General features: G+C 38.6%; 1 protein-coding gene across 2 annotated transcripts in view; it reads left to right on the top strand.

Moving 5' to 3' along the window:
* The window catches only part of DNMBP (dynamin binding protein), an 81,186-nt gene extending 66,763 nt beyond the window's left edge, over positions 1 to 14,423 (top strand). For both annotated transcript variants that reach the window (XM_051981853.1, XM_051981854.1), the window contains 10 exons: positions 561 to 578; positions 729 to 928; positions 1,431 to 1,561; positions 2,425 to 2,529; positions 2,900 to 3,028; positions 3,597 to 3,929; positions 4,418 to 4,597; positions 8,295 to 8,493; positions 11,695 to 12,260; positions 12,529 to 14,423. In XM_051981853.1, the coding sequence (XP_051837813.1) occupies positions 561 to 578; positions 729 to 928; positions 1,431 to 1,561; positions 2,425 to 2,529; positions 2,900 to 3,028; positions 3,597 to 3,929; positions 4,418 to 4,597; positions 8,295 to 8,493; positions 11,695 to 12,260; positions 12,529 to 12,714 (2,047 nt within the window). In that variant the 3' untranslated portion in view covers positions 12,715 to 14,423. The remainder of the gene's footprint in view (positions 1 to 560; positions 579 to 728; positions 929 to 1,430; positions 1,562 to 2,424; positions 2,530 to 2,899; positions 3,029 to 3,596; positions 3,930 to 4,417; positions 4,598 to 8,294; positions 8,494 to 11,694; positions 12,261 to 12,528) is intronic.
* Positions 14,424 to 17,749: the final 3,326 nt, after the last annotated feature.

Genomic DNA, 17,749 nt, shown 5'->3' with positions numbered 1-17,749 from the left:
TGAATCATCTCATTGTTGCAGAAAGCCACGTCCATCAGACTTGATCATTATATAATCTTCTTGTTGCCATGTATAATGATCTCCTTGTTCTGCTCACTTCACTTAGAACATCAGTTCATTTAAGTCTCTTGAGGCCTCTCCAAATCATCTTGCTGATTGTTTCTTAAAAAACAATAATATTCCATAACATTCATTTACCATAATTTATTCAGCCATTCTCTAATTGATGGACATCCACTCAGTTTCCAGTTTCTTCCTACTACATAAAGGGCTGCCACAAACATTTTTGCACATGTGGGAGAGATATAAATCTTACTCAACTACTAAATCCCATGTCCAAGCCTTGTTTTAAGTACAATAGCAGACACCTGAGTAAAAGAATATTTTAAATTATGAGGTTTATCTCTTCTTTCAAGTAGTCTAGATAAGGCAGGAACTTACAGTTTCCTTTTTTCCTATGTGATTTGGTATAACAAGTAAATATCCATGCCTTGAGATTAATATGAAACACCTCTAACAAGTTGTCTTTTTTTTTTTTTTTAATATTCTCTATCTTATAGGAGCCTGTACAGCGAATGGTAAGTTCCCTGTTTTTTGTTTTCAGTCTGTTCATTTGTCCATTGATTTTTTTTCTCCCCATATAATCTTTTATAAGAATATAAATTATGTTTTGCATATAAATGACCCAAAAGTTGTATTGATTGTTAAAATATCTTTATCTTCTATAGGGGTTGCACAAACTACATTAACTTGGGCTCCTTCCTCATCAAACCAGTGCAGAGAGTTATGCGTTACCCACTGCTGCTAATGGAGCTCCTGAATTCCACCCCAGAATCTCACCCTGACAAAGCTCCTTTAACCAATGCTGTCCTTGCTGTCAAGGAAATCAATGTCAATATCAATGAATATAAACGTCGAAAGGATTTAGGTAAGATTGGCATGGAAAAATCCTTAGAAAAGAAGGTTATGAGAAGAAAACCCCTTGCATGGGAATTTGGCAAAAGAGATATTTGGAAATTAAAATAGAGTGGTGGAATTGTATGGGGATGTAATTTTTATAAATTTGTTATTTTAAACTAAGTAACTATAAATAAAAACCAACATTAAGATACAGAAATATATAAATGAAGTCATAATATAGCTATTAACTTCAGTTCTTTAACTATGTAACTTTAATAAGATAATAACAAAAGTAGTCTTGTTTTCATTTTTTTTTTCTGAGCTCTTTTATTCCTGTTGTATATTTTTAGAGATTTTGTTATAATTTTTACATACATAGGTATAGTCAGTATCTTTCTCTTTCTTCAGTGAGGTTGGTATATTAGGTCTTATTTTGGTATTAAATCCTAATTTTAGAGCCAAATACTTTAATCCCTATCAGTGTTTTAGAGAGTACTTGTTCAGTTACTAATTTGAGTTTTGTACTTTAGTCCTTAAATACCGTAAAGGAGATGAAGACAGCCTAATGGAGAAAATCTCTAAACTTAATATCCACTCCATCATTAAGAAATCCACCAGAGTAAGCAGTCACCTAAAGCACCTCACTGGTTTTGCTCCTCAGGTATGATCTTAGAATATCCTGGACTACTTAAGAGAAAATTGATGTACTTGTTCATGATTAGCAGGTGTAGCTATCTATTTACAAATTCTCCATATGAATTTGAATAGAAGAAAAAGCAGTTTTCTCAGGAGTAGAGTCTTATTTGTCTCTTAGACTATATACTATAACTTAGGGACACATTTCTTCACTAATCCCCAGGTATTTACTACCTTCCCTCTATTCTCACCGTGAGATAACTTTTCATTCCAAAAATTCTGTCCCTTCCTTTGTCAATTGTTTTAATATGCCACTAGGAACCTGAAATCACTGGCTCTGTGTATTAATTTACTCTTTGAATACATAACTAGGAATTCAGATGCATCATTCAAGGAACTTATAAAAAAAAAACATACATTAAAAAATGAGAACAAAATATAACTTAAGTACCTAATTAATGTGTTTTATGTAACACATAATTCACTGGAAGACACAATGAATGCTGGAGATTCAGGGGAAACTTCATGGAAGAAATGCGATTTGAGATGATCTTTAAACGACATAAAGAAATTAAGTCAGTGAAGAGGGAAGAGCTTTGCAGATTAAGGGAATAAGAAGGAGAGCATAGAGGTTAGAATTGAATGTACCCATGCCAGGGACAATGATGAGCAACCTGACCAGACCAGAACAGTGTTTTGTGAAAGTGGGAAATGCATTTGGATAGGTGGAGACCTGAATTATATATGGCTTGGAAAGATAGATGTAGAAAATTAGCTTTGGTCCATTGGAAATTGGGAGCCAATTGAAATGAAAAGGTTTTAATTAGGCATTGTGCCTTGATTGTGGACAGAAAGAAAAAGCATGTCTTTTTTGTTTGTCTTGTACAGATAAGAGATGAAGCTTTTGAAGAAACTGAGAAGAACTTCAGAATGCAAGAAAGACTTATTAAGTCTTTTATCCGAGACCTTTCCCTCTACCTTCAACACATTCGTGTCAGTAAATAACTCGTCATGTTTATGTATTACATACTTACTTGAATCTGTCAGTACATTTTATTTTCATATAATAAGCAATAAGTCACCCTTATAAGTTTTTTTCTCCAACCCTGTAGGATTTGTTAACAAATTATTAAAGAAAGGAGGGCAGCCTTTAATTTTGAGCGTGTTTCATAAACCTTGAATACAAACCAACCCGATTTCCCTATTTTACAGATTAAGAAAAGGAGGCAAAGTAACAAAGTTGTACAAATAGTGAATAGTAGAGCTAAAAGATGAATCCAATTTTTCTGACTTTAAATCTAGTCTCCTTTGAGCTACAGTAGGCTGCCTTGCTTATAGGCATTTGCTATGATTCTTACTCCAGGAATCGGCATGTATGAAAGTTCTGGCTGCCATGAGCATGTGGGATGTGTGTATGGAGAAGGGAAATGGAGACTTGGAACAATTTGAGAAAGTACATCGTTATATCAGTGACCAACTCTTCACAGATTTTGTAAGTTTCTTCCTCTGGTACTATTTCTAACAAGTTGGCCTCCTTCCTATTCATAACTATCTTTGACATCCAAGTACTGAAAAAAGTTCTAGAAATGTGAATATATAGGAATTACTCATAGGCTCTTGAGTTGTGCTAATATCAGGGTTTTGGTTATGGAATGTGATGTGCTAAGTTAAATTTAAATTCAAGTCATACAAAATTAAGGCAACCAAACCTAATTTGCAATTTGAATATTAATATTTTTAGGTCTATACTTGGGCATTATTGTTATATTAATTGGTGAAACCTCAAATGGAAATCTAATTAACATAACTTATTAAACACAGTTGTTTGCATATTGGTGAGTGTTACCAGATTGGGTAGGTGAATAGATAGAAATTTAAAATGAAGTGCTTTGGATGAATTTTATTTTGGAATGAATCCTTACAAATGTGTCTATATTCCGGCATTGGAACAAATAGTGAATGTGGGCAAAGAGTGCCGTCTGTGACAAAATTAGGCTAGGATTATAGGTCCAGCAGACCAAGTGCTTTGTCCAAACAATGTTCCTTTCTCTTCCCCACAGAAAGAAAGGACAGAGCGGCTTGTCATTTCACCCCTGAACCAGCTTCTGAGCATGTTCACCGGACCCCACAAGCTGGTGCAGAAGCGCTTCGACAAGCTGCTGGACTTCTACAACTGCACGGAACGGGCTGAGAAGTTGAAGGACAAGAAGACGCTGGAAGAGCTGCAGTGTGCCCGTAACAACTACGAGGCCTTAAACGCCCAGCTGTTGGACGAGCTCCCTAAATTCAGACATTATGCCCAGGGCCTGTTCTCCAATTGCATCCATGGCTACGCTGAGGCACACTGTGACTTTGTGCACCGGGCCCTGCAGGAGCTGCAGCCGCTTCTCACAGTGAGTGACCGTGCAGTGGGGAGTACGGGCAGCTTCTTTCTCAGTCAGGGCAGGAGGCAAGGGTGGGGCAGGGCTATGTGGTGATACTGGGAGGTCCCAGTGGTGAGCCTGCCGCCAGGCGAATCTGGCTGCAGTTTGTATTCCTGGTCTTCCTTTGTGGCTGTCGAGGTGGTGCCCACTTTGGAAGTTTTTCTTATTCCATAAGGACTGAAGCCTTGGAGCTTGCTGCTTCTCTGAGCCCGAGCCATCCCTGCCCTTGAAGACCTCTTGTTGTGGGAAGCTTGGCACTTCCCATGGAACTCGTCTTGGCCTCTTGGAAACATCCACCAAGAGGCCGCTGGGTGGGCCGTGGCACTGCCGAGAAGCCCCTCTGTCAGGGCGCCGCAGGCCTCGGCTGCTGGCCTGTGACGGCGGCTCCCAGAGGGAGCCTGGCTCTTTCTCCCTCTGCTTTCCCGGCCTCATCCTTGCTCTCCTCTTGTGGCTTCTAGCTGCTGAAAGTGGCTGACAAAGAGGGAAACCTCATCGCCATCTTCCATGAAGAGCACAGCCGCGTTCTTCAGCAGCTCCAAGTCTTCACTTTCTTCCCAGAGTCTCTTCCAGCCACCAAAAAGCCCTTTGAGAGAAAAACCATGGAGCGCCAGTCATCTCGGAAGCCTCTTCAAGGTTTGGTGAGTACGAGATGAAGTTTGCGTACCCAATCCAGTGGGGTAAGAAACAGAATTTATAGGGAGTTCATGAGAGTGAATTTTGTAGCATGTAGAAAATAAGAATTCTTTGATTCTTGTCTCTATTAAAGTTGCCTGGATTGATGAATATGTTTGTTGATAGAATGTATTTATGCTGTTCATTTCTGCGAGAAGCATTCTTTGGACTTGATCTTGATAATTAGAAGGGAACTAAATCCTTATTGAGATTATAAAATATCTGTACAGTGAAAGAAATAATTTTTAAAAAAAAATTCCAACTTTTGGTATCTTTCTTTTAATTAGCTTTTTATTAATTCCTTTTGTTTTTATATCAACCTGATCCCTACACAAACCTAATGAGCTTTTCCCAAAAACAAAGAAAAAACAGCCAAAATAACTCATCATATGTAACAACTTGGGCAATGTCACCCACTTCTTCCCGTCCTCAAAGAAGAGAGGACGAAAGATGTACATTCCTTCTTTAAGGTCAAGAATAGTCATTGCAGTGACATGGTATTTGGCTTTGGTTGAATGTTCTTTTCATTTACGTAATCGTAATCATTATGTGTGGTTTTCTACTTTATTTAATTCTTTCAGCTGTTTATCCTTTTTCCTCCCCTAAATTCTTCATATTTGATTTTCTTATCTCACAAGAATATCCCATTGCATTAATATACAGGTTATTAACTCATTTCCCAATTTATTCATGTGCTTTAAACACCTACTTTTAGGCTACCAAATTATATATATGGGGGTAAAATGATTAAATTTTTTTACCCAACTAGCAAAACAAACACAAAAGATCTTGACCTGTACCTATAATAAAGCCAAGTAATCTTAATGATAATAGCTAACATTTATGTAGATTTTACTATTTGCCAGACCCTGTACTAAGTATTTGATAATTATGATCTGGTTTGATCCTCACAACAACTCTGAGAGGGAGCTGCTATTCTGATCCCCGTTTTTACAGATGAGGAAAATAAGGCAAACAGATGACATGACTTCTCAGAGTAGCATAGCTAGAAAATATTTGGAGCTGGATTTAAACTGACTCGAAGCCTGGTGCTCTAATTACCTAGGCCTTATATTTTAAGAGAGAGGAAATTTTTGCCATTCCTTTTTTTTTATTTTTAAAGCTTTTTATTTTCAAAACATAGACGGGCAGCTAGGTGGCACAATGGATAGAGCACCAGTCCTGAAGTCAGGAGGACTTGAGTTCAAATTTGATCTCAGACACTTAACACTTCCTGGCTGTGTGACCTTCGGCAAGTCACTCAACCCAACTGCCGCCGCAAAAAAAAAAAAAACAAAAAACAAAAAAAAAACACATATAGACAGTTTTCTCCATTCACCCTTGCAAAAACTTTGTGTTCCAAATTTTTTTTTCTCCCTTCTACTTATCCCTACCTCTCCCAGAAGGCAAGCAGTCCAATATATATTAAACATGTGTGATTCTTCTATACCTATTTCCATTTTTATCATGTTGCACAATAAAAATCAGATCCACAAGGAACAAGAATGAGAAAGAAAACAAAATGGAAGCAAATAACAACCAAAAAAAGTGAAAATACTGTTTTGTGATCCACACTTAATCCCCACGGCCCTCTCTCTCTGGGTGCAGATGGCTCTTTCCATCATAAGAACATTGGAACTATTTACAAATCAGCATAAGGGCCCCCCTTTTTAAAAAATGTGCCCAGCAGAACATCAGGGAGGATTCAAAATATGTAACAGCAGATTATTACATCAAGAAAATACATATTATATATGTATTATTAATATATATATTAGTAAAAAAAATTATATTTATGAATATCCATTACTTTCTTTTAAATTGTTCTTTGGTTCTCTGCTGTGCACCTTATTCTTTTTTCTCCCTTCCATCTTCCCAAGCAAGCTACAGTTAAAAAAAGATTTACATATATATAAGTAGATATATAAATATATACACACACTCACACACACATCTTTCCTATCCCTGCTGATTCTTTCCTTAATTCTATTCCATAACATGCCTTGCTATTACTTAACCTCCCCCATTCAGAGATTCCTCCTTCATCTTTTTCTCTCATCCTTTGCTTTCCCATCCACCCATCCCTTCCCTCTCCCCACCTTATTTATAGATTTTGGAGGGTGCTATAGCCTTCATAATATATGTGTAGTGTTGCCTATTGAACCTATTCTCAATGTGAGTGGGTTTTCAGAACTACGAGCCCTCCTCTCACTTCTAATTCTTTTGTGTCTATTCTTCCTCTGCACCTCATTTGTATAACATGATTACAATTTTTACCTTAACTCTGCCAGTCTTTTTTTTTTTTTTTGAGATCACCAATTGTTGATGTGAATCTTAAACATATATATAATCTTTTATATTTCCCGTGTTAAAAAAAAATAACAAATTGTCCATGTTTAAACAGTTTGTCCATGCTGAGTTCCTTAAAATTGATCTTTGATATTGGCTCTTATATATTAAAATTTTTGTTAAGTTTGAGTTTGGTTGATTAAAAGTCCTGAAAATCTGCAAGTTTGTTGAATGTCCATTTTTTTCTCATTCAAAATGGCATATAATTTTGTTAGATATGGTATTTTTGGCCACAGGCCTAGTTCTTTTGATTGCTGGTAGATTTGATTCCTGTGGTCTTTAATTGTAGTTGCTGATAAGTCTTGTACAATTCTAATTGTAGGTCTATCATATTTGAATTGTCTTTTTTTCTTGTTTCTTGCAAAATTTTCTCTTTGATTTGGGGGTTTCAAAATTTGGCAATAATATTTCTGTGTGTTTTCCACAAAGGATCATTTTGAAGTGTTGATCAGTAATTTTTTTTTTTTTTATTTCTACTTTCCCCTCATGTTCTATCACTCCAAGACAATTTTCTTGGATTATTTCTTGCATTGTTGTGTCAATTTTTTTTTTTTTTTTTTGTCACAACTTTCTGGCAATCCAATTCTTGTATTTTCTCTTCTTGATCTGTTATCTAGGTCTATTGTTTTTCTTATAAGATGTTTCGCATTCTGTTCTATTTTCTCATTTTTTATAATCTCTTTTGTTATTTCTTGGTCTCTTATGGCTTCATTGGCTTCCCTTTGCTGATTCTAATTTTCAAAGAGTTATTTTCATTTTTGAGACTCTGTACCTCTTTTTCTAGAGGTTAACTTTTTTTTTTTTCATAATCTTCTTGGTCTTTTTGAATTTTTTACTTTTCCTCAATACCTCTCATTTGATTTTAAAATTCTTTTTTGAGTTTTTCTATAAATCCTCTCTGGGCAAGGACCCATTTCATGGAACTCTGGGATAGAAGCTTTTTTTTTTTTTTTTTTTTTAATTTTACTGAAGTGTCCTCCTCTGAAGATGAACCCTGGTCTTCCCTGTTCCCATAGTATGTTTCTATGGTGGAGTTCTTTCTTCTTTGCCATTCAAATTTTTTTTAAATAAGAGCTATTAGTGTAATCACTTTTAATCATCATTTAGGGAAATGGTGCCTTTGGCTTCACCTCAGCTCTCGCCTCTTCCCAGGAACCCCAAACCAAGATCTCCCCACCTCCTGCAAGTGTCCACAGCCAGCAGGATCCCCTATGCTTCTGCTTCTGTACTCACAGGTGCTGGTTTCTTCTCGCCTAAGGTCACATCATGAGGAGCCATTTTTAATCAGTTGTCCTTCTGTGTGTTACTTTTCAGCCAAGCTACATGCTGCAGTCTGATGAACTCCGTGCTGCCCTGCTAGCGAGATATCCCCCCGAGAAACTCTTCCAAGCAGAGCGGAATTTCAATGCTGCCCAAGACCTTGATGTGTCCCTTCTAGAGGGAGACCTCGTGGGCGTGATCAAAAAGAAAGACCCCATGGGCAGTCAGAATCGATGGCTGATTGACAATGGAGGTAAGTATTTGGGAGGGCATTTGGGGCTAGCTGGTCAGCAAGGACAGATTGTATTGTGAGTTACTTGTGAATTTGCTCCATTCTAGAAATATGCTAGACTATCTTTTGATCCATGCCTCATTGAATCAAATGTCTGAAAGAAATCTCAGGACATTATTTGATTTATTCTTTTCATTTGGATAATACCATACACAAAGATGACTATCCATTTCTTGTAGCTCTTCAAAGGAGACTGTAGCTTATCTTATAAATATATTTGGTAAAATATTAATAAAACAGCCAATAAAATCTGACTTTTAATAGCTAACTTAACTCCTTCTTGACATGACTTAACCCTTTTGAAAAGCAGCACATTATAGTGGAAAGAAAATTTGAGGTAAAATAGGTTCCAGTCCTAGGTGCTGTGGTTACTATGTGAGAAAATTACTTTCCTTCTCTGATCCTCATTTCCTCTTCTTTAAAAGTAGATATTTGCACCATCTCATGAATGCTATTATCACCTCTCTGAAGATGATCCCTAAATCTATATATCCAGTCTTAATTTCCCCCACATTTCCAACTCTTAAATATATCCACTTAAAATTCTCACTGACAGTTCAAGTGTAACAACATAGATAAAAACTAAACTGATCATTTTCTTTCTTTCTAAACACTCTCCCCCAAAACATCGCTGTTTCTGTTCATTGTATTCTTGTTATCCAAACTTCTAAACCCATCCACTCACCACATCCAACTTTTTTACTCCTGTCCCCTTCTTTCTATTTACAGCTGCATCCTAATTCAAGTACCTGTCACCTCTCACCTGAACTGTTCTTATAGTTGTATTGGTCTCCTTTGCTTCTAGTTTTCTCCCCTTTCCAGTTTACATTTCACACAGCTATCAAAATAATCTTACTAAGGACTAATTTTGTCACTCCCCTGTGGTTTCCTGTTGCTAAGATAAAATGAAGTCTCTTTAGCTTGTCATTTATGGCCCCCTATAGTCTGTCTCCCATCCCTCTTTTCCTAGTTACTAGTGCATTCCTGAATTTGACAAATCATATCCTACATTCATGAACTTGTAGACGTTCCCTTCATGCTTGAAATGCATTCCTTCCTCATCTCTACTTTTTAGAGGCTTTGTCTTCCTCAGCTAAAATTGTTTTTTCCAGTGTCAGATTTCCCTAGGGATTTTTGTCTGGATCTTGTCTGCCAGGTTATTCCTTACTTACTTCAGCTGTACATTTCTCTATCTAATTCTCTGTACAGATATTGATTCCCCCAAGAAGAATGTTAGCTCCTCAGGGGCAAATATCATTTTATATTTTTGTACCTTGAGCATTTAGCAGAGGGGAATTTATAGAGGAAACCTTGAATGAACATTCCTTTCACATGATAGTGTTCTAGGAGTGGTATATTTTCAGTAGGCATGAGTGGTCATTATTGGACTAGGGGGTCGGAGAAACCCTGCAAAACAATTTGTTGGGATTTCAGCCAGACATATCAAATCATAGGATTTTAAGATAGGAACTTTAGAGAACAATGAGATAAAAAAATATATTTAAAAAAAATTAGTTTTCTTTCTAATCCTGTTTTATTTTAAGCATTTAAAAGCATTTCTCTGAGACAGGTTTTGTCTTCCCTGGATTGCCAGAGAGGTTATATACACTAAAGATTAAGTGCTCTAATTGTGTCCACTGAGGTGAAAGGACTCACATGGTGTCTTTGGGCTTAGAAGAAGTCAGAACTGCTGACTTTCACACTTTTGTGCTTTCCATTGGGACGTATTTCTTGACGCAATAACCTTGGAGATAGAAATTTGGAGTAGATGATAGGCCAGTTGGTAATTATAGTCTAGTTGAGTTATAAAAACCAATTCCAAAAGTATAGTAGGAAAAAAGCGTGGTCAGAAAACATTTGCTGCAAAGAAAATTTTAAAGGTTTTATTTGATATAAACTCAGTATCCTCTGGGTGATGTGGCCGTGTTGTTGAAGTGTACTGAAAGAGGAAGTTCTCCCTGAGTTAGAGAGAATCACGCCCCTCAGGGAGTGTTCTGAACAGCCTGTGTTAAGAGGGACCGTGATGAGCTGGAGCGTTTCCAGAAGAAGGTGACCACAGTGTTGAGGGGCGTGAAACCACGGCAAGAGAATTATCTGATCAAACTGCAAGACTAGTTTTTTTGTTCTGTCATTCAGTACCATCCGACTTTGTGTAACCCCACGGATCGTGCCCCACCAGGCCCACTGTCTTTCACCACTCTCCCAAAGCCTGTTCTCATGCATGTTTCCATGGTACCACCTAGCCATCTCACACTCTTCTGTCCCCTTCTTCTTTGGTCTTCAATCTTTCCCATTATCAGAGTTTTTTCCATTGACTCTTACCTTATTATGTGCCAAAGTCATTTAAACTTCAGCTTCAGTATGAGACCTTCCAGTTAACAGCTTGACTTAATTTCTTTACATATTGACTGATTTGATCTCTTTGCTGTCTAAGGGACTCTTGTCTCCAGAATCACATCAAAAGCATAAATTCTGTGGTGTTCAGCTTTCCTTATAGTCCAACTAAGAGAAGACTTAGGAGATATTATTTCTGTCTTGATATATTTGAATGGTTGCCTTATGAAAGCAGAAGTAGATTGAATACATAAATCTTCAAAGGCAAAGCTAGAAGTGTGAAATGCGACTTCTTGTCAGACATATTTTACACAGTCTAGAAAGAACTTCTACCAATTAGAAGGGTGCAAAAGTGAAAGGAGAAGCTTCTGAGGGATGTTACTCATTTTGGCATAGGCAAGGAGGTGGGGTTGGGGTCCCTCTAATAAGCATTAGTGAAGTGCTCTTTGTGTTAAGTGGGGAGAGAGGATAGGACTGTAGTCAGGAAGTCAGCCTCAGACATTGATTGGTAGATATTATTATTATTGCTTGAAGAGTTTAAAAAATCACTTTACAAAAAGGTTTAGATATATATTTTTTCATTGAGACAGTATAGCAGTCCTATAAAATAGGTACTACAGATGTACTACAGGTTATCCCCATTTCACAGATGAGGAAACTTGAGATGTAGAGAGATTAATGGCAAGTTGCTCATTGATCTCACAGCCAATCATTAGAGGCATAATTTGAACGCAGGTCTTCTTCCTGACTTCAGGTGCAATATTTGGCTCACTATTTTATTGCTTTGCTGCCTTGAAAATGGCTGACCTTTGTCTTTATTTACTACAGTCACCAAAGGCTTTGTGTACAGCTCCTTCTTGAAGCCCTACAACCCACGTCGGAGCCATTCAGATGCTTCTGTTGGAAGCCATTCCTCCAATGAATCAGAGCACAGCAATTCATCCCCCAAATTCCCCCGACAGAATAGCAACACTGCCTTGTCCATTAACCCTGGAAATGTAGTGGCAGAATTCACAACAGGACCACTCCAGCAGCCTGCTCAGCACTCTTCCTTGTGGCACCAGTCAGGCCAGGAGGACGTCCATACTTCTTTGAACTCAGTTGTTGCTGAGGAAATTCCTTCCGGATGCCTCTTAGACAAAGACTCTCCTTCCCAAACCAGGTCATGGAATACTGTGGACTTAGTAGATTTAGCCAGAGATTTTGATCAACCGACTCCTGCTGTGAAGGGCTACCGTCACTCCAGTCATCCTGAAACAGTTAGCCAAGTAGTACCACGACGCAATGGGCAGCCTAGGCAAGGGGGAGACCTCTTAAAGGGATATTCAAAGATGCTGCCCTCAGTAGAAGACCAGAACGAAGAGCTGGAAAGCATTACGGCAGCAGGCAATCAGGTGAGGGCTACTCACGAACTTCTTATTTACCAGTAAGAGATAGAGGATGATCAGGATGAGAACTGCTTTCTCCTTTGGGTTGGTCATGTGAGGGCATAAAGAGAGAATCTGGTCATTGAGAACTCTCTGTAATTCATCCTTAAAGAGCCACTTTGGGAACCTTCTATGGGATCACCGTGTTGACTGAAGATTTTCCAGGCTTAAGGCCCTAAGACTGAATCTTGGTTGCAGATGCTTTATTTCTAACTCATTCTTTTCTCTCACCCAGGTTTATTTTGCTGTCTACACTTTCAAAGCCCGGAGCCCAAATGAATTGAGTGTATTGGCTAATCAGAAACTCAGGATCCTTGAGTTCAAAGACGTTACAGGAAACAAGGAATGGTGGTTGGCTGAACTGAATGGGAAGAGAGGCTATGTTCCATCCAATTACATCCGAAAAACTGAGTACACCTGAATCTACACTGCTTCCTGTTCAGTCCTGCTTTTGTTTCCATTGACAGGAGGGGTTCTAGAAAGGAGCCCACTGAAGAAAAGAGAGAGAGAAAAGGGGCCTCACACTACTTGTCTGATATAGAGGGGTCATCTCCACTGTTTAACCTCGGAATGGCAGAGTACAAGACAGAAACCTTGTTGACTGCAATGGAATTATGAATGCTGCTGCTCATTAGAATTAGTAGAACTGAAAAATGGGCTCCCAAACTTAGAGGTAGACCATACATCACAAGGCCTGGAATCCACATGAGGAAAGAATATTTACAACCAGAAAACTAGTGTTCCTGCATATCAAAGTGATGGTACCTTAGCCTCAGGGTTTCAGAGGTGACTGGCACAGCTTGCTATGCTGTAGCTTGGTTTGAGCTTGCACACAGCCCCAGGATTGAGTGATGAGATGCTAACTTGGATCAAGTGAAAGGGGATGGTTATTTGAGTTGTGGCCTGACCTGTGACCTGTTTCAGACTTTACATATGGCAGTGACCTTGTTGGACCTAACAGACCTAATGATTGTAAGCCCCCTTGATACCACAAGTCTTGAATACACAATACTATTATATCCCCAACTTGAAAAAGTTCCCAGATACTAAAAATCCTTGTATTAACATTTCTCCCTTCCTTGCTTCTGGTATGTAAAATATCAGCTTTTTCTTTACTCCTTGTAAGGTGCTAGGAGCCCTTCAACTGAATGAATTCTTTCTCCTGTCTTGGGGCATAAAATAGTTCTTCCCATTATAGTTCACCCAAGTGGAAATGACCCTTTTTTTATTATTACACTAAATGTGAACAATATTATTACATATCCTCTCTCTGGGTGGCTCCACAGCCCCAAGCCAGTAGGGCTAGAGTTGCAGCCATTCTGTAGACAGCTTTAGAGATATATTGGGATATTTGGGCCATACCAGCATGCTGGAATATTTCTGGGGATGTTTTACCCTCAGTGCAGCGAGGCCTTCCTTTTCTAGAATATCCCTGGATGCTAGGATAGTATTCTCCTTCTCTTGTTAGACTAGGATTTCCTAGAATCATTAGGGAGTTCTCTGAGGTGAACTGAAGCTGGAGGAGGAGAATAGGGCCATATAGTCAAAGTAACAATGGAATTGTGTCTATGTCTATATCATAGACACAGGATTGTCAAAACAAGCTCTATCTGCTTCTTATTTTCTATCAGTTCAGAATCTCATCCCCAACTTACATTCATGTTAGGGTCATTTTCCATTAAAACATATTACAGAGCTGCTCCTCCTCACCCCTAGGCATTATCCTGTTTGTTTACAAGAGCTTTGCCATCCTGGAACCACTTATGATGAGTATTCAAAAGAGTGGTCTCTCTGGACCTCCCCTTTCAACTTCTGCTCCTCAAAATCAAGCCATCCTTGAATGAATTAGGAAAATAACAACTTGCCCTTTCCCTCCCAGCACTGGGAGATGTCTGCTGCTCTTACTAGGGGAGAAGAAAGAGGTTCTCTCCTTTACTCTTGGACTGTAAGTCGTTTTTAGAGTTGTGGATACTGAACTAGTCCTTTTTGTAAATAAATTTTTTTTAAAAAAGTGAAAGACCCTTGGCACATTTTATCTTTTATCCAATATATTTTTGGTCTTTGGACATTTTCACAATAAATTTCATAGAAATAAGCAACTTTATAAATAAAAAAATGCTTTCTTCAGGATTCTTTGTTTCCTTAAACTTAACAGAATGGGAATTTCTGTCCCAGAAAATGTAGGTCAATACTCATCTTTATTGCAGCATAAATTTATGTATGATATGGTCAAAAGATAACCAAGTTTTATTTCAAGGAATACTCAGTTCATTATTTGAGACACTTGTAGCATGGTTTGACCTGTACATAACGGGTTGAGTAAAAAGTCTCTGAGTTCAGGAAGTTTTTTTTTTTAATATCTTTTTATATATATATAATTTATTTGTGTATTTTTTCAAAATACATGCAAAAATAGTTTTCTTTTTTTTTTTTTTTCAAAAATAGTTTTCAACATTCACCCTTGAATTCCATATTTTCCTCCCTCTCTATTTCCTCCCTCCCCTAGACAGCAAACAATTCAATATAGATTATGTATATTTTCACAATTATCACGCTGCACAAGAAAAATCAGATCAAAAAAAAAAAAAATGAGAGGGGAAAAAAAACCAAGCAAACAAAAAAGATGAAAATACTATGTTGTGATCCATACTTGGTCCCCATAATCTCTCTCTGGATGTGGATAGCTCTCTGCATCACAAGTCTATTCGAACTAACCTGAATCATCTCATTGTTGAAAAGAGTCATGTCCATCAGAATTGATCAGTATATCTTATTGTTGTCATGTTTAATGATCTCCTGGTTTAGTTCATGTAGGTCTCTCCAGGCCTCTCTGAAATCATCCTGCTGATCATTTCTTATAGAACAATAATATTCCATAACATTCATATACCATAACTTATTCAGCCTTTCTCCAATTGATGGGCATTGACTCAGTTTCCAGTTTTTTGCTACTACGAAAAGGGCTGCCATGCATGTTTGCACATGGCAGCTCAGGGAACAGTTTTAAAGCAGTGATCTTGATTAAGGCATATCTGGTGAAAGAAAAAAAGATCTCAGGCAAATAGAGATTATGTTAAATCCTGTAAGAATTTAGCCAAGGCAGCCCTGTTTATAGTGGCTAGAAGCTGGAAAATGAAAGGATGTCCATCAATTGGAGAATGGTTGAGTAAATTGTGGTATATGAGCATTATGGAATATTATTGTTCTGTAACGAACGACCAGCAGGATGAATACAGAGAGGACTGGCGAGACTTACATGAACTGATGCTGAGTGAAATGAGCAGAACCAGGAGATCATTATATACCTCAACAATGATACTGTTTGAGGATGTATTCTGATGGAAGTGGACCTCTTCGATAAAGAGAGCCTTAATTGATCAAAGATGGACAGAAGCAGCTACACCCAGAGAAAGAACACTGGAAATGAATATAAACTGCTTGCATTTATGTTTTTCCTCCCAGGTTATTTATACCTTCTGAATCCAATTCTCCCTGTGCAACAAGAAAACTGTTTGGTTCTGCACACATATATTGTATCTAGAATATACTGCAACCCATTCAACATGTAAAGGACTCTTGCCATCTCGGGGAAGGGGTGGAAGGAGGGAGGGGTAAAATCGGAACAGAAATGAATGCAAGGGATAATGCTGTAAAAATTACCCTGGCATGGGTTCTATCAATAAAAAATTATTTAAAAAAAAAAAAAAGAATTTAGCCAAGATGTGTCTGTCCTTCAACAAGACAGCAGTGTATTTAGCTTGACAGAAGCCATGTAACTTGGAGGCAAAGAGATCAAGACCTTGTTTTTGAAAACTTGGCCAATAAACTCAATGAAGTCAGAGAAGAAAGAGCAGATCTTAGAGACTTGAAGAAAAAAAGGATGTCGGCATTGAAGAGCAAGAGGCAAAACCCCACATTTCCTTGCCTAGATAACTCAAAGAATGGCAGTGCCCCTGAACAAAAATTAAGATCACTGAGAAGAGGAACCAGTTTGTGGAAAGATCATGTACTTAATTGTAGAGAAGTTGTGTGGCTATTTGGAAATCAAACGTCAGAATCCCCGTTGAGAGGAGACTTGGAAGTTTGGAAGTCTTGGCTAGAAACTACAGTTGAGCCATGGCAGCTACTAAGCTCAGTCAAGGAAAGAGCAGAATGTCAAGCCAGACGACCAGAGGCAGTCCCTTGCTGTTCACCTATAGGAAGAAGAGAACAAGAATTAGAAAAGCAAAAAGAAGGGTTGTTCAGAAGAGAATGTTGGGAAGCAGGTGGGGAGGAAAGGGAAGATGCTTCCTAAGTGGTTTTAGTCTTCCAGGTGGGTGGTTAGGATCTCCTGATTGGCTGCATGAATAGGGTATCTCTGTAGTCCCTTAGGTACGGAGGCAGCATAGTATGATCCAGAGGAGAGATGGCTGACTGAGAGTTGAGGATCTGGTTCTACCTTCCACTTTGTACCATGGGCAGGTCCCCTAATCCACTTGAGCCTTAGTTTGCTCAACTGTCAAATGAAGAGGGAGGGCTAACTTGTAAGGGGTGTTCCTGCTCTAAATCCAATCCCAGGTCTCAGCTAGAAGATTGACTTTGGAACCACAGGAGAGATGTAAAGGAACACTGTCCAAATGTCCTGTGTATCTTAGCAGCCTCTGCCCTACCCCAGCCTACCTTAGTTGTGTCTAATAAGAATAATAAGATAGCTAACATTTCCATAGAGTCTGCTGGGGACTATGTACTTTACAGATCCCCAGAACGGTTCGGGGAAGTCAAGTGTTGTTATCTCCAATACTGTGGAGCTTTCCCAGTCAACGGGGGAGTAAAACTAGGCTGCGTGCTTGCTCCCATGCTTTTTAGCATGATGTTTTCAGCCATGATGTCCGAAGCAGTCAGCTACTGCACTGGTGGTGAATTCTTCAATTTGAAAAGGCTACAAACTAAAGCTAAAGTGGAGGGAGTAATGGTCCACGATTATGTAGATGAGGTGCAACAGAGAATGGATTGATTCTCTCTGCTGTTTGTGCTTATTTTAGTCTAATAGTTAACACCAAGAAAGCAGGTGTGTTCCATCAGCCAACACCATACCATCCATATGTGCACCCATTGGTTATAGTAAATGGAAAAGTTTGGAATGCTGTAAGTTCACTTACCTTGGCAGTATACTTTCCAGGGATGTTCATATTGATCGTGAAGTTGACACATACAATGCCAGAGACAGCCCAGAGTTTGAGAGGTTTCAAGGGAAAGTGTGGGAGGAGAGCTATTAGACTGACTACCTACAGAGCCTCGTGCCGAGACCTCCTTGTTGTCTGCCTGCGAAACCTGGACAGTACCAGTACTGTGCCAGGAAACTGAATCGCTTCCAATTGAATTGTCTCAGGAAGACTCTGAAGACCACCTGGCAGGATAAGGTAGCAGACACTGAGGTCCTTTTGCACACCAAACTGCCAAGTGTTCTAAGTGCTGCA

This window comes from Antechinus flavipes, chromosome 2, assembly GCF_016432865.1.
Source record: "Antechinus flavipes isolate AdamAnt ecotype Samford, QLD, Australia chromosome 2, AdamAnt_v2, whole genome shotgun sequence".
Taxonomy (NCBI): Eukaryota; Metazoa; Chordata; class Mammalia; order Dasyuromorphia; family Dasyuridae; genus Antechinus; species Antechinus flavipes.
This window is presented reverse-complemented; position numbering and strand designations above follow the sequence as displayed.